This window comes from Pinus tabuliformis, chromosome 5_2, assembly GCF_031772625.1.
Source record: "Pinus tabuliformis cultivar Carrire ecotype Pingquan chromosome 5_2, CPIR1, whole genome shotgun sequence".
Classification (NCBI taxonomy): domain Eukaryota; kingdom Viridiplantae; phylum Streptophyta; class Pinopsida; order Pinales; family Pinaceae; genus Pinus; species Pinus tabuliformis.
This window is the reverse complement of record NC_142306.1, coordinates 578,535,123-578,561,185: the sequence shown is the minus strand read 5'-3', so window position 1 is coordinate 578,561,185 and position 26,063 is coordinate 578,535,123. Positions and strand designations below refer to the sequence as shown.

The following is a 26,063-nucleotide window of genomic DNA, read 5'->3' as shown; positions in this document are numbered from 1 at the left end:
GTTAGTGGACATACCTCCCACTGACCCTTCATCAGGGCAGCAAACTTTGTGAATTTTTTTTTTTTTTTATCAGTCAATGTCAGATGTTAGGAGAGATAAGGCATTCCATACATTGTATCTTTTATGTTCCTCTATTGTACTTTTTATATTCATGCATTGTATTTTTTATAGGAGATTGTTTGGTTCTTTCGCATTTTATAGACATCATTTATTCAAACAATCTCTTTGACTTAATTTATGGTCATTAGTTAAACATAAATATAATTATTTTATCTTTTCTTATCTACTTCTAAATAATGGTTTAATTGTTTTTAATTACAATTTTTTTATTAATTAATTTTTTTTATTACCATTTATTTAAAATGTATATATGAATTTATCAAAATCTTGAAATTTGACTTTTCAAAAATTTCTAACGGATTTTATCATAATATTGCCAATATTGCCGCTTCATGGTTTTTGGGATTATGATGGGTTTTAGGATTGTCCAGGTACAGAATCGGGATTGATCTGTAGAGGCCGTGACACTAAAGCTCTTTGGCCATGGCCGTGTCAGAGCAGAAACAGCAGCAGCGGCAATTGGATTCCATGCCTCTTCGCCTGGCCCTGACTTGCGCTTCCGCCATCGTAGCCGAGACGTCTACTTTCCCAATTGACACCACGAAAACCCGCTTGCAACTCCGCGTCGACTCCTCGTCTGCCCTTAAACGCCAGGGTTCACTCCAAACAGCCCTGGGGATTGCCCGTCAGGAGGGCATAACAGCCCTCTACAAGGGCCTCTCCCCCGCCCTTATCCGCCACACATTCTACACTACCATCCGCATATTCTCCTACGAGCAACTCCGCAACACAGCAGCTTCTGGCAATAAAGAAAAACCTCTGCCCCTTCTCAGCAAGGCCCTCATCGGAGGTCTCTCGGGCATTATCGGTCAGGTACGGAAAAGCCAGGCAAAACCCCTTATTCTTTATGACGACCAGGTCTAGAGTTCGAATCCCTTACCCATTCTCAGCTCTATTTCCAGTGTTTGTGTGTATGTGAAACGACATTTGGATCTGCCTCTGGTGACATCGTGGAATTGTTTGTCCGGCTGTAAAACCTCGTCTAATCACTGCAGGTCGTTGCGAGCCCTGCGGATCTTATTAAGGTCAGGATGCAGGCGGACGGTCGCTTGGTTAATCCCAGGTACAACGGATTGGCAGACGCGTTTGGGAAGATCGTGAGGGCGGAGGGCGTGGCTGGGCTCTGGAGGGGGGTTTTGCCAAATGTTCAGAGGGCTTTCTTGGTGAACATGGGGGAGTTGGCTTGCTATGACCAGGCCAAAAGGGCGATCGTCGGACGTGGGATTTGCGGGGATAATGTGGTCGCGCACACGCTGGCATCCATGATGTCCGGGCTTTCGGCCACTGCGCTGAGCTGCCCTGCTGACGTGGTGAAGACCAGGATGATGAACCAGGCCGGGGAGGAGTACAGAGGCTCTGTAGATTGCTTGGTGAAGACTGTGAGGAAGGAAGGGGCGATGGCTCTTTGGAAGGGCTTTTTCCCCACTTGGGCGAGGCTGGGGCCATGGCAGTTTGTCTTCTGGGTCTCTTACGAGAAGTTCCGGGGCCTCGCCGGGCTTTCGTCCTTCTAACAGCATGCTAATTGCATCAGGCAAGCTCTGTAATCACCTTCAAGGTATAGAAAAATATTGCTGAGTGATGGACTCTGCCAGTCTGAATTCTGCAAATGACTCGTCTGTTTCTTTCTTGATCCATGCGGTGCATTCTTTCCATGAACAGTATCCATTAAAGTTATTCAAAGAAAACAAATGTCCCATTAGGAATGGAAGGAATACGAAGCCAATTTGTCCTTCTTCACAAGAATTGAACGCTCTATATGTTGTGGAAATCTCATGACAGTTTTGCACATTAATTTTCCACTACCAACCCCAAAAAAATCCAATCTCTGCCTTACATAAACTTGCTAAGAGTATGAGGAACCTCTGGATTTGAAATCACTGCTTGTATACCAGGTTTTGGCTTTATCAGTAAAAACAGCAGAATTATATTATAAAGAGAGTCTTTACAGAGATTACAAAAATTGCTCGAGTGGTCATAGTAGATATAGACCAGGGAGATATATTTTCCGGTGTATATGACTTAACTATAAAAGCAGTTTTCTGAAAAAGCCTACATAGTATTCAGGCAGAAATATTACCAGAGTATCCTGGTATGATGTATCTGCCTTGATAAGATAAGATAAGATAAGATAATTATATTATATTTATGACCAACTAATGACCACAAAGTAGGTCAAAGGGACTGTTGAGTACATTGATATACTAAGCGGGAAAACCAAACGGTCCCTTATAAAAGATACAATGCATAAAGTAAATCAACATTTGGCACTAGTGGGGAAGATCCAGGAGCTAATAGGTATGAGGATTAAACCCATCTCTCCTAACATCTGAGGCTGAATGAATAACATTGAAGAAACTCAGCAAAGTCTGTTGGCCCGATGAAGCGCTGATGGCAAGTGCAGACTGTCCACTAAATTGTGTCCTAGGGGGTTCGCACGCTATTGAATGTCGGAGGACTTAGTTTGTCTCCCAGGAATGGATCTGAGACGGAACTGCTATTGAGATCTCGTGTGGCAAGGTGAGGTCCCACAGATCCTCATTGATTTGGAGTCTGGATACGTACTGGTATCAATTGATCTCTTGGTGCCCCTGTCTGAAGGTAGTACCCTGAAAAATGTCACGATCTCTGTGTGGGGTCTTGTCTGATGGGAGGCTGAAGAATATGCGCTCGAAACCTAAGAGCCTCCTGCATATATAAGGCCAAACATCTCTAGTCGAGGTACTTGAAAAAGTCGGCGAGGGTTTGAGAATCTCTGAACAAGCAATAAAACCTTCCTCTGATCTCGTAGTAGATAGGGCATCCAAGGATGAAGTGCACCTCGGTCCCCACTTCCTGTAAGTGACATCCCTGGCAGAGTCTGTCTACTCTATCCACCTGGTGGCCTGTCTCTACTCGAAGTCTATGAGAACTTACGTTGAACTGGCCTAGAGGAATGCGAAGAGCATGCATCCAGTGGTGAAACGTATACTGGGGTTGAACAATGAGCTCGTCTCTCAACTCCAAGAAGTGCTCAGTGTAGAAGGCCATCTTTGGGCGCAACCCTCTTGGAGGATTGACCCAGGTGACTTGGACGAACTGCCTGTAGATGTCCTCCCTGATGATCTTGTTTAGCTCTTGTCTAGTAGGTAAAAGGTGATGAGGAGCATCTAAGGAATGTCGGAAAGGAGGGAGACGATCCAATTGAATTCCCACTGACTCTAACATGTTTGAAACTTTTGTAAACCAACATCTGGCTCGGCCTAAGGGAGTAGAACGGGCAATAGTCTCAGAAGAGCAATATGCCAAGTAAGGATAATGGTCCCTACTCTTTATCGAGTCTACCAAGCCCTGGACACGATGCAAGAATGAAACCAATCTGAAGACAGTCTCAAGCCGAAAGGGCTGAGCTCCAAACTCTGCAAGGATGATGTGCTACGACACTGTTAGTTTGCACCTAATGATGCGGCAGAGAAGAAGAATCTGGACTCTCTCTGCTGAAGCCCAGTTTGACTCAAGTAAAGATGGTCCCCAAATCTCTGAGCCATATAGAATAGTGGGATGAATCAAGATGTCCATGAGGCTCATCTTGGATGAGATGTCCTGGAAGTGATGTCGAAATCACTGTCTCTTGAAAAGGGCTAAGATAAGCATACTAGTATGACTGTAGATAACGGAACACAAGAGAACATAGACAGGAGGAGAATAGCAAGCCATAGTTGCCCAGACAGCAGGAGGAACAGAATAGGTTCTAACTAGCCTTGATTGGCTCATCTTGACCAGTGCCCTCATCAACAGTGGTGCACGTCAGAAGCCTGGCTAGAGGGAAATGTCTTTATGTAGCCTCGCCAAGTCTTTGGTGACAGGCTTGAGAGTCAAGTCATGAAAGTTTAATATGTTGAATGCATGGGTATTCCTTTTGCACATCTTTCCTGCGGCTACAAAATCTCGGGTGTGCCAGTGCATCCCCAGGACTAGTTTGAATAAGGTGTTTCTTCTAGTTGTGTATTTAAGATCGTTAAGTGTATACTGTAACTTCTGTTCTCTGAAAATCTGCTATCATTTTCTTCTGAAAGAAAAAAAATCACATTTATTCATCTAAAAGGAATATGTACTTCTCTGTTCACGAATCCATCAAAAAAGCCGGATTATATCCTTTTGACTTTCAAATCTCAAAGACCTTTTCTGATCATAAGCTTCACCTACAGCGGACAGTACAACCTGGAGACTTCTTCATCACGCCTGGAATTTCAAATTTATCTTCCTTGTGATATGAATAAGGTGTTTCTTCTAGTTGTGTATTTAAGATCGTTAAGTGTATACTGTAACTTCTGTTCTCTGAAAATCTGCTATCGTTTTCTTTTGAAAGAAAAAAAATCACATTTATTCATCTAAAAGGAATATGTACTTCTCTGTCCACGAATCCGTCAAAAAAGCCGGATTATATCCTTCTGACTTTCAAATCTCAAAGACCTTTTCTGATCATAAGCTTCACCTACAGCGGACAGTACAACCTGGAGACTTCTTCATCACGCCTGGAATTTCAAATTTATCTTCCTTGTGATATGGAAATTCGATAAGAGCCTTTTGAATGTAGATTTGTGAGTTTCATTTTTTTATTACATGCAATTTTTTAATACAAGGATATAACGGATAACAGGTAGGTTTGAAGGTACTTATCTTTAAAGAAAGCCGTATAGCTCGCTAGTCCAGCTCTCTAATATCAAAAAATTGTTTATAAAATGTATACCAGCTGTGTCTAACTAGAATTCCTCTATCCAATCTTTCTCTTTGTATCTCTGAGAATCTTATTTCCAACAGTATTGACCAACTAATGAGGACAAGAAATAAGCACGGCAACTGAACATATTTTCTAACTTAACCTCTATTTAAACCACCACTCATTAGAATTTATGAGGTAAATATGTATATGTCAAATTTACAGTTTAGAATTTTTCTCACCTGCCACATTTGACGTTTGAAAATTTCCCGCAGCTGTGAAATAAGTTTTAAATTGAAAAAAAACATTCTGTAAGACGTAAAATTCCAGTCCTGTTCCTCATATTCAATCATGTTGCAGCAAGTGCAAAACTGTATAAACTATAAGGATACCAAAGGAAGAAATTACAACCTGCTGGAAGTTCAAGCGCTTCTTTTGAGAGATAACTTGAAGTCCTTGTGATTGCAGCATTTTGTGTTTTTCATAGAGTTTAGTTGATGATTGAAACATAAAGGGAAAAATGTGTGAAAATTTGCAATCATTTTACCAAAAACTAGATTGTACGCCAATAGGGCAAGTACAATTCCTAGATTTATCTCCAAAGCAGATGGTAGTATGGCACACCAATAGTTCAAGTCTAATTCCTAGATGTATCCTCCACCAATAGTTCAAGTCTAATCAGGCACAAGCTATTTTTGTAACAATGGGTTATACAGGGAATCAACATATTGCTCACATTGGACAGCCTAATTGTGCTCTTCATATCCTGGAAAGGACTACTCTACCCTGTCTATGCAACAGGGCATAAAACAAGATTACAGAAAAACATGAAATTGGTTTTTGAATTTAAAGTTCGGAATAACATTCGTATTCCTTCAAACCTGTATTTCAAGAGGAACAAAGCATAAAGTATTTGTATCAACACCCATTTTCTTGTAGTCTGTTCTATTAGTCATGGGGCCCCAAATTTATGAGGATAGGTAAAATAAGTGTTCAAAACTCACAGTACAAATGGTTACCGGACTTTTCTATTATCAGGATATTATAATTTAAAGGTGAAGTTTCTAAATATTAGAGCCTACATTTTATGCTTTTCAAAATGGGCTAATGCCTTATGCTGAATTTTAAAATTTTACTTTCTTGGGTATAATTGAATGAAAAAATCCCCTTTTCAAATAGTAGCTATTAAATTTTTGCTTGTACTGTTTACAGTATTCGCATGACCTATCACATCCCACGCATTCTGCTACAATGTCATGGGAGCTATGAACATCGTTTGCTGGTTGCAAATTTTTTTTATTCTAGATCCATCTGCAGTTTCTTTCATCATGATACTTTGAGCACCATTTACTATGTTATTTGCAATTCGCATTCATCACCTGCCTAAATATTATTTGCAGTTCACGTTGAGTACTCTACCTACCTCATGCAGAGTTTGCGTCATGCACCTACATTAGTGTGCGCAACAGACCTATTTATGCCTCCAATTATTCATTTGAGGGATCTTCTAATGATGGCAAGACCAAGGAACACCATTAAGGGACATAGACATACCTTACTCTATGTATGGTAATTGCATTGTAGTATGTGCGTACTATTTAAGCATCTCCCAGAAAACATTTCACTGGTAATGTATGGAGTTCTTATCTGAAATGTTGGAGATGGATGGAATTCTTATTTGAAGGGTTGGATAATATATTACATAATTCCGGAAATCTATAACAATCTTCAAATAATGATAACTTTTATTGAAATCTTCACACAATGATAATGTTCATTTGAAGATGAAGATGTCGACTCGGAATGAGCGGCTCAAAGGGAGCACTAGTATGGAGTTCTCCTCTGAAATGTTGAATAGATCAAATATATTACACAGTGCCTTTCCAAAAATCTATAACAATCTTCAAATAATGATAATGTTCATTTGAAGATGTCGACTCAGGATGAGCGGCTCAAAGGGAGCACTGGTCAGCAGTTCGAGGACGAAGGAGTCACATTTCACAGCCCCGTTCATTTGAAAAAAGGTGTCGCCTGCCGAACCCATCCCGATAGGGGAAGATTAGTTTTTATTCAGTTAAGTGTCATGTTCCGAAATTTTTGTCTGTCCTGCGGTCACTTAATTGTATGCTTCAAGAGTCCAAAAAGGATTGGGCTGCTGACAACCCTGGTTGTCAAATATACAGAGGCACCTTGGGCAGCTCCCCTGTGGAGTGTTTTGCTCATAAATATGTATCTATGTCAATTATCAGGTCTGGTAGGCTTTTAAATTTCAGATAGTACAAACCAGTGTTAATAATATTGGTATCGGGAAAATATTGGCGAGGGTCCAGAAAATATCTTATCGGCAATATTGGTGAAAATATCAGCGAATATCGGCAAGCATAAAAAATGCATAATATATTCATTTTTTAAAGATTTATAAACATATAAAGCAATAACAACATGAAATAAACACATTGGCACATAAATATGAAGAAAACACTGATATATATGATATGAAATAGAAATGATACTTCAAAGGCGATACCAAATCCTACTGATCCCTGATAATTGTCCATTCAAGGATTCAAATGTGGAGAACCAATACAAAATAACATCACATATATAAAAGTATCTCATCATCATGAGTTATATGTAGCATAACAAATAAAACTAGCAGCTATCTATCTGAAATCACTGCCCTCTCCCCCTTTTAAAGGAAAACATGATGGGCTGTTTGCCAAGCCTGCCCCTAGTAGTAGGAGGCCCTGACCCTGCCTCTGCACCTAATGTCAAATAATGAGTGCTAGGTATGGGGCTATGCTCTTCTATATCTATAGCAGATGGTGTTGATGCTGATGCTCCCGCAGTGTCCTCCTCCTCCTCCTGCTCCTCCTCTGAGTGCTGCTGCTCCTTTGACTCCGAGTCCTCCTCTCGCTGCCCCTGCTCTAATGGATCATCTGCCACTGGCTCTAACCATGAAGGTGACTTCTCCAAGAGGGGCTCCTCAGACTCCACCCTCCACGGAGACAATACATCAATATTGTTTAAGTTAAGTCACATGACACGAGGACACAAGACACGGAGGACACATAAATACGAGTATTCAATACGAAACGCAACGACTTGGAAACAAGACATGGGGGACACGTATTATATATATATATATATATATATATATATATACTGAAATATAGTTTTTTATTCATATTAAATTGTAGGTTGTAGCTTATCTAATCAAATTAGAATATAATTACTTCTCAAAGTTCATAGTTCACTTTAAAAAAATAAATAGAATCAAAATTTACCATTTAGAAATTAAAATGTGATATGCTTGGTTTTGATTCTTGAATATTCAATGTTCATTGTTCATGTACAACTTACAAGCCCATAAGAAAATAACTAAAGTCTAATCCTATTGATTTCCTTTGCCCCTCTTGCGAGAAAATGCCACAGCTTTCCCTTTCCCTCTAGATGTAGATGCTGGTGCTGGTGGAGTTGGCAGTGGAGTTTGCTATGCTCTAGAAGCTGAAGAACTAGAAGTAGGAGCTATAGGAGGTAGACCACGTCCTCTACTGATGGCAGGGGTAGCCTGGGCAGGTGGTGTCACCTGGACGCATTACAATCTCCCAATCCTAAAATCTTAAAAAACTGATAAGTCTGCTGCATTTTGAATGAAATCTAAAATTCTACTTTCTCCATATGAAATCCAATGAGGCCGGAACCACTCTCAAACATCCTGAGTCATTTCATGGTAATGTTAAAAATTTAAGTAAAAGGATGAAAATGAAGATTAAGGAGAATGTCACTTTTACTTTAAGAATTTAACATTACCATGAATAACATATCAATACTAGGGCCTAGAACGCTCAAACCCTCCTTGGCAGCAACCACATAGCTCTCCCCTTCCTTCTTCAGCAATCAGAAATGAAAATGATATGAAAAAAACCAAAATCAGATTTTTATAGGCCGTGCAGAAATTTTTTACAGTCGTCGGGCGATATTTTCCGAAATATCGGCGATATTTTCGGCTCCCGAAAATATCGCGATATTTTTTCGGTGATATTTCGGCTCGCTGAAAATATCGCGATATTTCCAAATATCGCCGATATTTCAGCGATATTATCAACACTGGTACAAACCTCCAAAGTATGAACAATTCTGCAGATGGTCTGGCTTTCAGTTGGGCTGACATGCAAAAACTCTGATGTATGTTTTTTTGCTTTTTTGAAGTAATATAATTCCCGAGTTACAGAAAAAAAATGTTCATTTGGAGATCAAATGAAGTTGCAGGTCCAGAATGAACGCACATCAAAGTTCACAAATATGTATCTATGTCAATTATCAGGTCTGGTAGGCTTTTAAATTTCAGATAGTACAAACCTCCAAAGTATGAACAATTCTGCAGATGGTCTGGCTTTCAGTTGCGCTGACATGCAAAAACTCTGATGTATGTTTTTTTGCTTTTTTGAAGTAATATAATTCCCGAGTTACAGAAAAAAATGTTCATTTGGAGATCAAATGAAGTTGCAGGTCCAGAATGAACGCACATCAAAGTTCACAGGGACAACGAAGGGGGGCTTTTTTAGTCAAATTTGTTATTAAATTTTATCATGCCAATATATAGGTGTGAGAATTGTTTCAACAATTAAGCAAATATTTTTTTAATCTAAATTGTTTTTTTATCCGATAATTTAAAATAAACCTAACTAAAAAAGTTTAAGCAAATATAATTAAAAAATCTTACACAAAAGGTTATTTTTAATTGTTCATTTACTTCATAAAGCAGAAAGGCTTTGCTTAACATTATAGAATTATTTTTATATTTTAAAATTGTTATTGTTTATCAATTTATATCTTTTATAAATTATTTTTTAATAACAAATTATATCTACTAATAAAATGTAGTCACTTTATTTCTTTCTCGAGCATACCATCCAAATTAAAGTGAATGTAAAGATTTAGATAATGATTGATGCCATGCATTTATGTTGTTTCTACTATTAATTATCTGGTTTGAGTAATATGAGTATATATCTGCCAATTGAGTGCAAGACTTGTGCTGCTAACATAATGGAAGCACATTTAAACACTTTTATTAGAGTTATTTTCAAAGAACGATCATCAATTAGCTTATTTTGTCAATATTGACCGTCAAACAATTTTGTCCTAAGTGCTATATTTTTTAAAGGACTTTTATTGTACATATTAATGTTGGAGAACAATGTACTTAAATGATAATTCTGTGGGGCTTGTTATAGAAATGATAAATTAGCCCCAACCCACTTTGATAAGTAAGTCCAATTATATTTGTCTTAGACATTTTCAACTTTTTGTATTAATTGACTTTTTGTTGGATACTTATTTTGCTATGATACTATATAGGAGATGTACTTTTTGATACATCGCTGGAACATGTTGTCTTTGTTAGTATATAAGGATTTAGTCCTTGCTAAATATTGGTATATAGAAGTTATGTAATTATGTTTTATGTTGAAGAATGTACTGGTACATTCTATAAAGCAGCTTTTTTTCGTTTGAAAAAAAGAAAAAGAAAAAGTCCAATTTATATTTGTATTGAAGAAAGATGGCTCTTGGAAAATTTGTAGATTCTATTGTGCATTGCAGAAAATGATAATAAAAGGATGTATCCAATTCGTGTATTGAAGATCCTTTAGATTACTTTAGAGATGCCATGTATTAGGTTCATGTTAATCCTTAAGATGTTTGAATCACTACCTTTAAGTTAAAGGAAATGGTTATCCTTAAGATGTTTGAGTCACTACCTTTAAGTCAAAGGAAATGATTGTAAGCATGGTTGGTGATGCCATTTGAATGATGTGTATTACAAATCAATTGGTTGTGGCATGCCTTAATGAAGTTCTCATCTTTAATAGATCACACACATATAGCATTAATTAGGACTTGTAAATCCTACAACTCAACTTGTGTGCCAATGTTGAGAAGTATACCTTTACCATAAAACACAAGATCTTCTAGCTACATAATTCATTACATGTGATTGCACATGGACTCATAGAAGATACAAACCATCCATAAGTTCCCTAGCCCATTAACATTTAGCGTTGTGAAGCTTCTTTAATTTACAATTTTTTTTATAGGAGATTCGTATGGGTTTCTTGCATGTCATGTGCCCTCCATAAAGTTTTTTGTGCCAATGCAAAAATAATCATCAAGTGGACTTTAACACAACACTTTTATGTTGAAATTTGGTACTAGAGGACAGGTGGTTCCCTTAGGCTTTGAATTTTGGCCTAGGGAAAAGTGTCCAAAAGAATTTAATTTTTCTCGTAAAGTGACTTTATAATTTTATAAAGTTAAATCTAATTTAAAAGTGACTTTAAGTGATAAAGTTATTAAGTCTAATTTTAAAGTGACTTTTATAAAGTCAATGAAAAATTAGAAAGTAAAAGTGACTTTGGAAATAAATGACTAAGTGGGTCTTTATTAAAGTGGGGTGAATTAAAAAATAAAAAGTGATATTTAAATGAACATTTAATCTCAGCCATTGATCTAAATCTATTTCAGCCATTGGATTTAGAGATCACCCAAGAGTCACTTGGATCACCCAAGAGTCACTTGGAGTTATATTAAGGGAGGAAAAGGAGGAAAAGATCATATTCGATTCAATTCTTTCATGAACAGATTGAGAGAAGGAGCGCAAGAGAGCAAGGGAGATTTCTGGGCGGTGTAACAGCTGCGGAGTATCAGCAGCGGTGTATCAGCAACGGTGCAACAACTGCGGAGTATCAACAGCGGTGTATCAGCAACAACAGCAGTGTATCAGCAGCAATGTATCAGCAGTGGTGTATCAGCAGCGGTGTATCAGCAGCGGAGTATCAGCAAGGCTGAGTTTCAGCAAGGCTGAGATAAGTTGTAAAAGTCTGTTTGCTGATTTTTTTGCTGAATATTTCTCCTACTGTAAAAAGGCATTTTCCAGAAATAAAGAAGAGCTCTCAAACTGGTTTTCCCCAAGAGTTGTAAGGGGTTTTTCCAGGGTCACATTGACCAAAAATCTCAGTGTTTAAATGTGTTTTAATGACTGTTTATTACTGCTAATTTTTATTTCTGCAATTTCCAGCATTCTGTAAAATTTCCAGAATTTGTGTTTTCAGCAAATTTATTTTTTTCAGCTTGTTAAATGTATGGTTATGGGAAAGGGCATTTAACTATATGGGAGAAATAAGGAGAAACTGAAAACCGGGGTGGGAAATGAGAAATTTCTACATGGTATCAGAGGTTGAGTGCTGAAGGGCAGTTTGGGACAGCAAAAAGAAAAGTTACAGTCGCTGATTTTTCACTCAGAAAATTCCAGCAAGCTGATTTTTTTTCATAAACAACAGTTTTATCTTTATTACAGCAGTGCTATTTTTCAGTTTTAGGACAGCAAGATGTCATTGGGATTGAGGGTGGAAGATAGGCTGGATGGGCATATAAATTACAACGTTTGGAAGGAGAGAATGCAGAGTATCTTTGAGGAGGCAGAAGTCTGGGATATCATGGTGCATACCACACAGAACCCTGTTGTTGTGCTTACTGATGCTACTCAGTTGACATCTTATAATAAAAAGAACAACAAGGGTAAGAGGCTGATTCTAGACGGAATCAAAGACCATTGCATTCCTTATGTGAGAGGAAAGAGCAATGCCCATGAGATGTGGACAACATTGTCCAATCTCTACCAGAGTACCAATGAGAACCGGAAAATGGTCCTGAAGGAGAAGCTAAAGAACATTAAGATGGGTAATGATAGTGCAGCTGGATATCTCACAAAGATTATTAATGTGAGAGATGAGTTGGCAGCGATTGGAGAGGCCATTCCACCCACTGAGTTGGTGCGGATTGCAGTGAATGGCCTCCCCCGTTCATGGTTGAACTTTGTTGATGAGGTTTGTGCACGTGAGACCCTTCCCACATGGGAGAGGTTTTGGGATGATTGCATTCAAACAGAGATCAGGAAAGGTCAGCTTGGGGCAGCCAAGCCAGTTGAGCAGGATGAGGATGTAGCACTGGTGGCAAGAGGCAAGAAAGGTAAAGGGAAGAAGCAGGCTTCCACAAGCAGTGGTGGGGGCAAAGGCAAAGGTAAAGGTAAACAGGGGAACACACACAATGACTATTCCAAGGTGAAGTGTTGGAATTGTCAAAAGATGGGACACTATGCAGTTGTGTGTCCGGAGAAGAAGAAGAAGAAGGGGAAGAACCAGGACGTGGCAGCTTCAGCAGAGATTGAGGACTTTGCTGGTCGTTTTGACCGAGAGTTTGCGTTCACTACGTGTGAGTCCTCTAGTGCAGGATCACCTGCCACACAGGTTCAGAGGGAGCATGCTTTTCCCTCGATTAGCAGAGCATCTTCAGGTATCTGGTATGTGGACAGTGGGGCTTCACGTCATATGACAGGAGTCCGTGAGTACTTCTCAGAGCTTTCAGAGAGTGGCACTGATATTGAGGTAGTACTCGGTGATGACAGAGTTGTTAGAGCAGTCGGGGTGGGGACAGTGACATTTCAGAGGGAGTCCAAACCTCCCTTGAAGGTGTCAGAGGTTCTTTATGTGCCAGGGATGAGGAAGAACCTCATATCTATCTCAGCTTTGGAGGACAGAGGATATGAGGTACTGTTCAGGGGAGGACAGGTGTTGATGTATCCCAGGGGCACTCCAGCTGATTCAGCTAGAGTGATAGGTGTACGCCATGCAAAGGTGTACAAGTTTGCATTCCAGCCCCTTTTGGCATTGAGCAGTAGTACCGATAGCAGATCTAGCAGTTCTGAGCTGTTTGAGATTTGGCACCGCAGGATGGGACATATGTATCATGGAGCCTTGAGGACATTGCGGGAGATCATTACAGGTGTGCCAGATTTCAATACTGATCACTTTGATACTTGCAGAGGTTGTGCGATGGGCAAGTTTGCCAAATCCCCTTTTCCCAGCAGTGACAGCAGAGCGACGAGGATACTTGATTTGATTCATTCCGATGTGAGCGGTCGGATGTCTCATGTTTCCTTGAGTGGATATGAGTACTATGTTTTATTCATCGATGATCACTCCAGGAGGACCTGGATTTATTTTTTGAAGACCAAGAGTGAGGTCTTCAAGCGGTTTCAGGAGTTCAGAGCTCTTGTGGAGACACAGACAGGTCGAAAGATCAAGTCCCTGAGGTCGGACAATGGAGGAGAGTACACCCTTGGAGAGTTTGTTGACTATTGTGCGGAGGCAGGCATTAGGAGGGAGTTCACTGTTCCTTACAACCCCCAGCAGAACGGGGTTGTAGAGAGGAAGAACAGATCCATCATAGGGGCTGCTAAAGCCATGTTACATGATCAGGGGTTGCCATTGTTCTTATGGGCAGAGGCCTGCAACACAGCCGTTTACTTGCAAAACAGGAGTCCGCATCGTGCCTTGGGGCACATGACTCCGGAGGAGGCTTTCTCTGGGAAGAAGCCTGATATTGGTCATCTTCATATCTTTGGATGCATTACATACTCCTATATACCCAAGGAGAAGAGGACCAAACTAGAGCCCACCGCAGATAAGGGTATCTTTGTGGGCTACAGTGAGACCTCAAAGGCCTTTCGGATTTACATTCCTGCACAGAGGAGAGTTGTTGTCAGACGTGATGTGAAGTTCGAGGAGGATAGGGCCTTTAGGAGGTCACGAGAGTTAGAGTATCTGGATCAGCCAGACCCTCAGCAGCAGTTGAGTCAGTCGCAGGGATCCAGTGGGCAGGGATCAGGAGGATCCGGAGGTACATCTATGAGGATGTCAGGTCCGTCAGTGAGCAGTGGCTCGCCAAGCCAGAGGGGTGGTGCTCCGGGCAGCATGCAGAGCAGTTCACTAGGGAGTCCATTGATGGACAATTCACACGGTGCTTCAGCTTCTACAGGTTCAGGTGCAGGCAGGAGGACAGCAGACAGACAGTTAGGAGTTCAGGCTACTGATGGTGAGGAGGAGGAGGAGTTTCATTCTCCTATGGGAGAAGCATGCTCAGGGAAGAGAAAGCCCAAGTGGCTTCAGGACACCTTGAGAGATGCCACATCTGTTGCTGAGCCGAAGAGGCCGGTCAGAGAGAGTAGACCACCTGAGAGGTTTTGTAGCTATATGGCGATGGTTACTAGCATCCTTGACTCCGAGCCTTCTAGCTATGAGGAGGCAGCTAGCCAGCAGGTCTGGAGAGAGGCCATGCATGAGGAGTATTCTATCATGAAGAATGATGTTTGGGAGGTAGTGCCGAGGCCTGAGGGCAAATCTGTGGTTACTTCCAGATGGCTTTATAAGGTAAAGCATGTTGCAGATGGCAGCATTGAGAAATTCAAAGCGAGGTTTATGGCTAGAGGGTTCTCCCAGGTAGAGGGAGTTGATTATGAGGAGACCTTCGCTCCCGTGGCTCAATATACTTCGATCCGCTCCATTATATCGATAGCAGCAGAGATGGGTTGGAAGATCCACCAGATGGATGTGAAGACCGCATTTCTCAATGGCTTCATACATAAGGAGGTGTACATTGAGCAGCCACAAGGCTTTGAGGTGCATGGGAAGGAGTCCCATGTGTGCAGACTGAAGAAGGCCCTTTATGGCCTGAAGCAAGCTCCCAGAGCTTGGTACTCCAGGATAGATACATATTTGCAGGGGATGGGTTTCACAAAGAGTGAGGCAGATCCGAACCTTTACTTTATTGTGATTGGTGAGGAGCCTCTCATTTTGGTGCTGTATGTGGATGACTTGATCATTACAGGTGCAGAGAGACTCATAGAGCACTGCAAGAGAGATCTTGCGACGGAGTTTGAGATGAAGGACATCGGCTTGATGCATTACTTTTTGGGTTTGGAGGTGTGGCAGGAGGAGGGGCATTTCTTCCTGGGGCAGGGGAAGTATATTGTGGACATCCTTAGCAGATTCCACATGGAGGATTGTAAACCCATGTCGACACCGATGATCACCAACTGGAAGAAGCTTCATGCTTCGGATTCCGATTTGGTGGATTCCACATTGTACAGGCAGCTGATTGGTTCCTTGATGTATTTGGTCAACACTAGACCAGATATCTGTTTTGCAGTCAACACGATGAGTCAGTTTATGTGTGAGCCTAGGAAGGTTCACTGGGTGGCTGCAAAACACATTTTGCGGTACTTGCAGGGGACAATGGATTATGGTCTGGACTACAGGCAGGGAGATGGAGTGAGATTGGCAGGATACACTGATTCTGATTGGGCAGGTTGTGCTTCTGATAGGAAGAGCACTTCAGGGTGTTGTTTTGGGTTGGGTTCAGCAGTAGTGTCATGGTTCAGCCGGAAGCAGCAGTCAGTAGCACTGAGTTCAGCGGAAGCAGAGTATATGGCAGCCAGTCTAGCTAGTTGTGAGGCTATCTGGCTTCGCAAGATGTTGTTTGGCTTATTTGGTCAGCCGTTGAGACCTTCAGTGATTTACTGTGATAATCAGAGTTGCATTAAACTCACGGAGAATCCAGTATTTCATGACAGGTCAAAGCATATCGGGATCAGATATTATTTCATCAGAGACTATGTTCAGAAGGGAGCTGTGAAGCTTGAGTATATTTCCACTGATGAGCAAGTTGCAGATATTCTTACCAAAGCCTTACCACGGGGCAAGCATGTCTACTTCAGAGACAAGATGGGTGTGGTGAGGAACAACTTCCTCGGTAAGAGGGAGTGTTGAAATTTGGTACCGGAGGACAGGTGGTTCCCTTAGGCTTTGATCTTTGGCCTAGGGAAAAGTGTCCAAAAGAATTTAATTTTTCTCCTAAAGTGACTTTATAATTTTATAAAGTTAAATCTAATTTAAAACTGACTTTAAGTGATAAAGTTATTAAGTCTAATTTTAAAGTGACTTTTATAAAGTCAATGAAAAATTAGAAAGGAAAAGTGACTTTGGAAATAAATGACTGAGTGGGTTGTTATTAAAGTGGGGTGAATTAAAAAATAAAAAGTGAGATTTAAATGAGCATTTAATCTCAGCCATTGATCTAAATCTATTTCAGCCATTGGATTTAGAGATCACCCAAAAGTCACTTGGATCACCCAAGAGTCACTTGGAGTTATATTAAGGGAGGAAAATGAGGAAAATATCATATTCGATTCAATTCTTTCATGAGCAGATTGAGAGAATGAGAGCAAGAGAGCAAGGGAGATTTCTGGGCGGTGTAACAGCTGCGGAGTATCAGCAGTGGTGTATCAGCAACGGTGCAACAGCTGCGGAGTATCAACATCGGTGTATCAGCAACAACAGCGGTGTATCAGCAGCGGTGTATCAGCAGCGGAGTATCAGCAAGGCTGAGTTTCAGCAAGGCTGAGTTTCAGCAAGGCTGAGATAAGTTGTAAAAGTCTGTTTGCTGATTTTTTTGTTGAATATTTCTCCTACTGTAAAAAGGCATTTTCTAGAAATAAAGAAGAGCTCTCAAATTGGTTTTCCCCAAGAGTTGTAGGGGGTTTTTCCAGGGTCACATTGACCAAAAATTTCAGTGTTTAAATGTGTTTTAATGGTTGTTTATTACTGCTGATTTTTATTTCTGCAATTTTCAGCATTCTGTAAAATTTCCAGAATTTGTGTTTTCAGCAATTTTTTTTTTTTTTTTTTTTTATTTTATTTTTTTTTTCAGCTTGTTAAATGTATGGTTATGGGAAAGGGCATTTAACTATATGGGAGAAATAAGGAGAAACTGAAAACTGGGGTAGGAAATGAGAAATTTCTACATTTTAAAATAGTCATGGGTAAATTGTGCTTCATGTATGTGCATACCTAATTTACACAAGTTGTTTGAAATGGAAAGAGATTTTTCCAAGTATGCCATGGAGAAACCTTGGCTCCTCAATTAAGTTTTGCATGGCAATGTAAAAGTAATTATTAAATGGATTGTAATGTAACAACATGCTTTTAAAAAAGTCATGGCCAAATTGTTCTTTCTACTAGTTATGTGCCTACTTGATTTTCATAAATGCTTTGTTATAATGGAAACAAGGGCTTCTAAGTAAGTATGCTATGGGGGTAACATTAACACTGTTTAGGCATCTTGTTGTGTGCCACTTGGAAACCTTCAATAACATTGTTAATTTACTCTTCATATAATTCAAATATTGTATGCAATTGTTCAAACAATTCACTAATGGAAGCACAACATACTCGGTGGGGAAACAATTATTCATTTTGGCTAGAAATCTTTTCAATTTTTACACTTGCAAAGCATTTAAGCAAGTCGTATTGTGATAGTTGAAATGGATGGTGTTTCTTCAACAATTTCCCTTGGTGATCAAGCATTTGTAGATTGTTTTACTTATCCACCTTCACGTGACACTTATTTTCTTAGGTACATGCTTTCATGACATGTATTGGTCAAATGAATGTGAAATACATTCAAACTTTGTGAGCACATCTCATGCAAGCAAGTCACAAACTTGTATTTGTGTGATATTGATGAGAGTGAGGCTAGGATATGGATCTAATTGTTAAGCCCTATATAAGGCCCATATTAACTCTAAAACCTGTTTTTAGCCCCTAGATATGGAGTGATTACATTTCTGTTGTTATATTGTTATGTAGGCTAAAAATTTTCATGGTTCTATTTTATTATAATTGTACCCTTTGTCTTCTATATATGTACTAAGGAGACCTAATGTTAGTATTATCAAATATTGTCTTGTACATTGTATTCATTGTAAAAGGAGGTTTCCTCTTTGAAAAGGACTATAATTATTGGTTTCTTATCATTTTTAAGGTGCAAGGTTTATAACATTGGTCTCATAGTTCATGATCCTAGGGTTTTGCTACTTCAAATAGTTCATAATGGTATTTTCACTATAACTTTTGTTTTGGAAGGTTTTGGATGGTGAAACTTGGACAATATTGTAATGGATTTTTGGGTAATGTTTGGTTCAAATTTTAAATATTGGTTCACTATATTTCAGAGATATGCTCCAAGGAAATTAGGGTTCTTGAATGCTCTTGAAATCAGTGTTAAACAAACCAGTTCAAAATTCACTATAATTTATATTTATATTTATATATTTTTTATTTTTGATTTTTGATTTTTTTTAAATTTTTATTTATTTTTTTATTTTTTTTTAAACTGTGAAAATTGGATCATGTTAAGTTGAAATATGGGTGAACATACAGTTCATATTTCATACATTGGTTCACTATAATTTTGGATATATGATCTAAGGAGTATTGAGTTCGTGAATACCATTGAAATTAGTTTCAAACATGTTAGTTTGACATTGGTTCACTATAATTTTGGATATATGATCTAAGGAGTATTGAGTTCGTGAATACCATTGAAATTAGTTTCAAACATGTTAGTTTGACATTTTCGCAATAATATTTTTTTTGGTGGTTTCAAATAGTGAAACTTGGACCATATTAAGTAGAAGTTTTGAAGATATCAAAGTTCATGATCCTAGGGTTTTGCTACTTCAAATAGTTTATCGTGGTATTTTCACTATAATTTTTGTTCTAGGAGGTTTTGGAAGGTGAAACTTGGAGAATATTGTAACGAATTTTCTGGTAATGTTTGGTTCAAATTTCAGATCTTGGTTGACTATATTTCAGAGATATGCTCCAAGGAAATTATGGTTCTTGAATTCTTTTGAAATCAGTCTCAAACATGCCAGTTTAGGATTTTTGCTATAATTTTTTCAATGTTTTTAGACCATGAAAATTGGATCATGTTAAGTCAAAATATGGGTGAACATATAGTTCATATTTCATACATTGGTTAGCTATAATTTCGGATATATGATCTAAGGAATTCTGAGTTAGTGAATTCTCTTGCAATCAATTTCAAATAGGTCAATTGGCATTTTCACAATTTTTTTTTTGGGTGGTTTCAAATGGTGAAACTTGGACCATATTAGGTAGAAATATTTGGGAAATATCTAGTTCAATTTTCAAAATTTGGTTCGCTATACTTTCGGAGTGATACCTTGTGGAAGTTAGGGTTTGTGGATAGTCCTAAAATAATTATTAAACAAGCTAGCTTGGTATTTTTGTTGCATCTTCTTTTGTAGGATTTTCTAGACTGTTAAATGTTTAGGAATTTAAGGAGACATACAAAAGTAATTCACATACAAATTTCATAATTATATTTGAAGTAACACACTATACAAGTTTTGCTCATGGGAAAAGACAAAAAATCAACAAGTTTTGGGAAAGTTTCCATACCTTTCACTTGACACATCAAATTTTGTTCACACATGTGGAATTGCATAAAATACATATAAGAGTATTATTGACCAAAGTATCGCTCTAGAAGAACACAAATCTCAAAAACATATCAAGAAAAATTTCATCCATTCATATATTTTCCAAATTAAGGTACGTAACCTACAAGTGACCTAACTATTGATTAGAAGAATCTCTTTTTTTGTGACTAAAAGTTGTGATAAAGATGAGTACTATTATTATTTTCCAACATGTCTTCAAAGAAAGCCACTACAATTAAATCTACTAAAGGTTCATCTGTGACTTATGAAGAAAGTGAGAACTTAAAATTTAGGTTATCTCAATTAGAGAAGAATGTTAATGAAATGAATGGTAGTATGTTGTAAAAGGTGGAATTATTGGGTTCTCAAAAAAAAAAACTTAAAATAAAAATGGAAAAGAGGACGAGTGAAAATAGAGGGAATAGAAAAGAAGATGAATGAAAACAAGGAAGAAATGCAAAAATCCATCGGGGAAGAAATACAAAAACTACAAAACATTCATTTAAAAGATATGCTTAAAAGAGATGTGGAGATCCAAGGAAATCAATTTTATATGGGGAGTATGCTATCACATTTGGAGAGTACTAATATTAATCACAAAACTATAATCATGAATTTTCAATCCAAGATTCACATCATCAAGGCTACAAGTCACCACCAAGGAAGTTCTATATTCCAAAGATTGATATGAGGAATTTTGATGTCAATGTGTTGGCATTATGATGCATGTGTTGTACTTGATAGAAACTTGTAGCAGAACAAGTATATGGTAACTAGATGAATCTACAGGACAAATCAGAGGTGACAAAATGATGGAACAAAATAATGGTCAAAGGTTTGATACAGGGAGATTGTTAGTGTGTGTTGTCCTTGATAACAATTGTTCTTGATGAATGAACTAATTGATAAAAGTATAAACATGATGTGACAGAATGCATGGCAATTGTGTTTACAGATGTGACAAAATGCAGAGAAATTCAAAGGAATCAGTTCAAAAGTAATATACAATGGCAAATCACATTATAACAGGTCTATTCGAAGGTAACAGAGTAATGGTACAGAAGAACAGGATGATGGAACAAAGGACTACAAATCAGAATCAAGCAATTGAGGAAAAAGAATGTTTTGAGGTATGTTAAGTTGTATACGCGGGTTCACCTAGTCCAAGTAGCATATATAAGCAGGTTCATTGTACAAAAAGAACGTATACGTATTCACACACTTTCATAAGAGGAAAAATGCATATGGGATGGAAAATTAAGGTAAATAAAAGTTAAAAAATACGAAGGGTCCATACCATGGTATTAGCCCACAATATTGAGCGGAATAACGGTTACTTGATCCCGTCTAAGAATACCACAGGTTCTAAGTGTTGTTTTGGTCCAAGGTATTGGGAAAGGCTAAAACTATATAAGAAGGAGAATATCAAAGGGCTAAGTGCACAAGTAATGAATATCTTATGAAGTGTTAGATCAAAAACAATTATGCATGTTATGGGTTTCTAATGCTTTGCTTGATCTGGACTAAGTATGCACCTGAGTGTTTGATGATGAATGGGATCTATTGATGGATCAAGATCATAATGACTTATCATTATGTGATCTGATAATGGATAGGTTAGATCTGAGTGCTAACAAATGTTTTGTCCTTTATGATATGGGTATATCTGAAGTCTGGAATAGCTGCAAAATTATAAGTTTTTATTTACAGATATATATGCTGGTTCGCCTTGGTGAAGGTGCGTATACACGCTAGTTCGACACTTCCAAGTAGCATATATAGAAGAAAATCTGCTTGTTCAGGGATGACTGATTTATCTGATCAGTGTTGATGTGTTACTGTTGTTTGTTAATGATGTCTTCATTAGATCTAAAAGTAAAATTGATTGTATAAGGAAAATGAGTCTGGTTGATTGATTGATTGAGTAATAAGGGTGATCCTTGCTGCTATTTATTTAGAACTCTATAAATTAACAATAGATCTTCAAAATGTCACTGATTGGTATAGTTTGTGGTTTATAGTTTTTATGATTCAGTGTCTTTAGAGGTATACACAGGTTGGGTTAAAGAAAGTAGCATATACATGCAGGTTGGCTTCATTGAGGTAGTGTATGCGTTCTGACATATGATTTTTGAGGTTGTAGTTGGTTCTAGTTGTTGATGCAGTGTTCTTGGTCCAAATCTGTGTATTGGTTACAATAATCTGACTGTTCCAGTTGATTGGTTGAATTTTTGATTAAGTGTCGGTTGATTGAGTTTTCAGTGATTGATTGATTCAGTTGTGGTTGATTCAGAGATTGATGATTAGGTTTCAATTATATAAGAGATTGATGATTGAGTTTCAGTAATTGGTTGATGTAAATGTATTTGTTGGATGTATTACAGTGGTGATTGATTTTGAGCTTCAATGTTACTGATGGGTCCAGTATGAAAATTTGATGAATCGTGGCCTACATATTGTGTTGTTTTGTACCAGGAGTATCCAGTATAAAAATTTATGAAATGTGGTCCTTGGAGGATACTAAGAATTGGAGCCTTCAGTGAGGAAGTCGAAGCTTCCTGCCAGCAGTGGCTGGTGATTAGATCAGGGAGTTGGAACTCCCTTCCAACAAGAGCTGGAGAACGAGTGTAGGTGGTAGGCTAGAGCCTATGTATTGGTGAACATATCAGCCAGTACAAGAGCGAGGGGGTTGTAGCTCCCTTCTAGTAGAAGCTGGAGAACGAGAGAAGGTTGTAGCCTTCTACAGGTGGGTGCCTGCGTACTGGTATGAGTATGCACCAGTATAAGATTGTAAACAACTTATTCTTTACATTAAAAAGAAGACATAGACAACAACAACAGGTGGTTTTTCTCCCGCATTGGGTTTCCACCTTAAATCTTGGTGTTCATGTGTGTTGCTTATGTGTGATGGTTTATTATGTTATTACTACTCATGGTTACTTTTTAATGTGTAATAAAGTACTTATGCAATGATTAAAGATCAACATATGATGAATTAACTGAATCATAAGTTCACTAGATATACGCTGGTTTCCTTAAGAACAGTTGTGTGCACACGCGAGTTCCCTTCACTGAAGTCGCGTATATCAATCTGATTATGAAATGGAAACAATTATTGATTTGTAAATATGGATTCACCCGCCTTCCACCACCCCCCCGCACCCTCTTAGTATTATTCCCAACAATTGGTATCAGAGCAAGTCCTTTGGCAGAAGCTTGATTGCTTGAAGGAGATCCGTAGAAACAATGGGAAAGAAGCTAAAGAAGAAAACGCCTAAGAAGAAGAAGACATCTGAAAGGAACAGTAACAACATGAGAAACAATTGGCTATTAGGTGGAAGTAAGTATTCAGATTCAGAATCACCTCAGATTGAAGATGATCACACAAAAGAATTACCAGGTACAAATTTTTGGTCTTTTGGTGATACATTTCTCTGTTCATGCAATATTGATGATAATTAAAGTGACAGTGAAACCACTGAATTTTCACTTATGGGTGAAAGTGAAAGAAATATAGAGACAGAAGTCAAAAGGCTCATAGACAAAATTAGAGATCAACAAGATCTATTGGACAAAAGGGAGTGTACCTACAAAGAAGAGATTACAAGATTAAAAGCTCAGTTAGAGGAAGGAAACAAAGTAAGGAAACAATATGAGGAAAAGGAATATCAATGTCAAAGGTCGCAGGATGAAGTGACATCATTGAAAAATGAAGTGAATGAAAATGATACAACTACCAAGGAACTTATGGAAAGAACCAGTTACTGTGAAGGTCTTAAAGCTGTGTTTGTCGCTCTAAAAGAAGATCTTAAAAATTCAAATAAGCAAAATGAAGAACTACTTCAAGCATTTGAAGAACAATAAAATGAAGTTCTCGAATTAAGGCAACAAGTGGAAGAAGGAAGACAAGTTGAAGAAATCATGAAGAAGCAGTATCTTGAAAAGGAAGAGCAATATCAGGTTGAGGTAAATATCCTAAAAGGTAAATTAGAAGAAAAGGATAAATGTTTACGATTTTAAGATATTACTAAGATTTTGGATGATATTCTTAGTAGTCAAAGGTCTCCTGCCATCAAATCTGGTTTTGGTTTTCATGAAACTGTTAAAGGTGAATCTAGCTCACAAACTGAAGCAAGGAAATCTAATGAAAAATCCGAAATGCTCAACACTTAGGAGATAAGAGGTCAACCCCATCAACAACCAAGGGAAGAAAGTCATCAAAGAAAATCATTTATTCCTACCCATGGAAGTGTTAATTGATTATTTCCTTTGATGAATAATGTTGAATGTTTTATATGTCATAATTTTGGACATGTTGCAGCAAGATGTAGAAGTAGAATGGTTTAAGCTAATAATCGTCACACAAAAAGATCATTAGCTTTCAGGAACTTTAAGGGATATTGTTTTTCTTGCAATATGTTTGGTCACAAAGCCATTGATTGCTTTAGAAGGAATAAGAAACATATAAGATGTTAAGCTTGTAACAAGTTTGGGCATATAGCAAAAGAATGAAGGAGAAAATTTTGACCAACGTACCAAAAGGAGTAAACATCATCACACTCCAAGGTGCGGAAGAAGAAGGAATTAAAGTCAGAAAAATGTGGCATAACTCAGTATACAGATAGAACAGACTCAGGAGGAACTGAAAGTATGAAACTTCAATGTTTTAATTCTCATACGCAGTTATCATGAATACAAGTTACATATATACACGATTTAGAAGCTACACAGTCACGTATATGTTGGTTTGACGAAGATGCATTGGGACAATCTCAGAGAAAAATGGTTTGATATGGTTCAGACAATTATCAATTATCTTTTCTGTCTAGATGATTGATGACTATAGTCTGTGGATTTTACTTAGAAGTCATTTTTACCCTCATAAGTTGTTGATGACTTTATATATAACTAGTTGATGATGATGCCTTACTGATATATGCAATGATAAGATCTAACAGTGAACAATTGGCATAGGTTCAGGGGGAGAATATGCTATGCTTCTAATCAATGGTGAGGATGCTTATGTTGTTGAAGTGTTTAAATGATACATCATGCTATGTTGCAGTCATGAGTTTCCTATGATGAAATCTCAAATGATACTTATATTTCTTGAGCCACATAGTTGTTATTCAGATCAGATTTATGGATGATTTTGGATGACTCTTTTGATGATGCATACAGTACATATGGTATGTTGCTTACATGGTGATCTTCATAAGGATAAGGAGAAGAACAAATCTTGAGTACACAACTTCATTATTTGATAAGTGTCATTTCTTTTATGCTGTTGTCATCATGCCTTCAAAGATGCATAAACTTCATATGGCGCAGTTATGGATGAGGCTTCCTATATTTCTTGGAGCTCACATGGTTGAGGATTGCTGTTGTTGATGGTATCAAGAAATCTTGACAAATGACTATGAGCTCATGGTTTGCTAGATACATATTGCTATCTCTATGATGGATACATATTATGCTGATACATGGATGATTACTTAAATTACACATTGGTAAATAATGTTGGTTGGCCAAGAAAATGGTGTTATTGCAAGTTTCATGAAGACATATCTATTTGAAGACATGGTTATTTGGAGACATGGCTTACTTAGTCACATAATGATGATGACTTCTTACTTTATGATGATAGGTTTGATTATCATGGTTGATGCTTATCAGATGTGGATATTGGAAAAATCCCTAGTGAAGATACATGGTTGATATATTGAGGGTAGTTATGGAAAGATCATGCAGTTCTTGTTACAACAATGATGATATTATGGTCATAGATGATGAATATGGTGGTTTCACACACACACACACACATATATATATGATATGATGTGAATGGTTTTGTATTATTGCTTGGAAATATGACATATGCTTAGTTGATTCATGGAAGGTTATGGAGCAAGGTGATCTTGATAAGATCAAGAAGATGAGTTGGTACTTATATACGACATACTTTGTCACAGGTTGATATTAAAGGTACATTGGATTATCTTGCAAACTGATGATGGACATATACAGGTTGTTGTTCTG

General features: G+C 38.0%; 1 protein-coding gene across 4 annotated transcripts; it reads left to right on the top strand.

The window, feature by feature from the left end:
• The first annotated feature begins 428 nt into the window (after window positions 1-428).
• Window positions 429-6,806, top strand: UCP3 (Mitochondrial substrate carrier family protein). Of its 4 annotated transcripts, none has more exons than XM_089436687.1 (3): window positions 429-933; window positions 1,116-1,675; window positions 6,759-6,806. In XM_089436687.1, exons 1-2 carry the CDS (start codon window positions 544-546, stop codon window positions 1,629-1,631), a joined length of 906 nt encoding a protein of 301 aa, XP_089292813.1. In that variant the 5' UTR covers window positions 429-543; the 3' UTR covers window positions 1,632-1,675; window positions 6,759-6,806. The 4 variants fall into 4 exon arrangements, with proteins under 4 accessions (XP_089292813.1, XP_089292814.1, XP_089292815.1 ...); XM_089436688.1 differs by having other exon boundaries at window positions 6,747-6,806; XM_089436689.1 differs by having other exon boundaries at window positions 6,217-6,806.
• The last annotated feature ends 19,257 nt before the right edge of the window (window positions 6,807-26,063 follow it).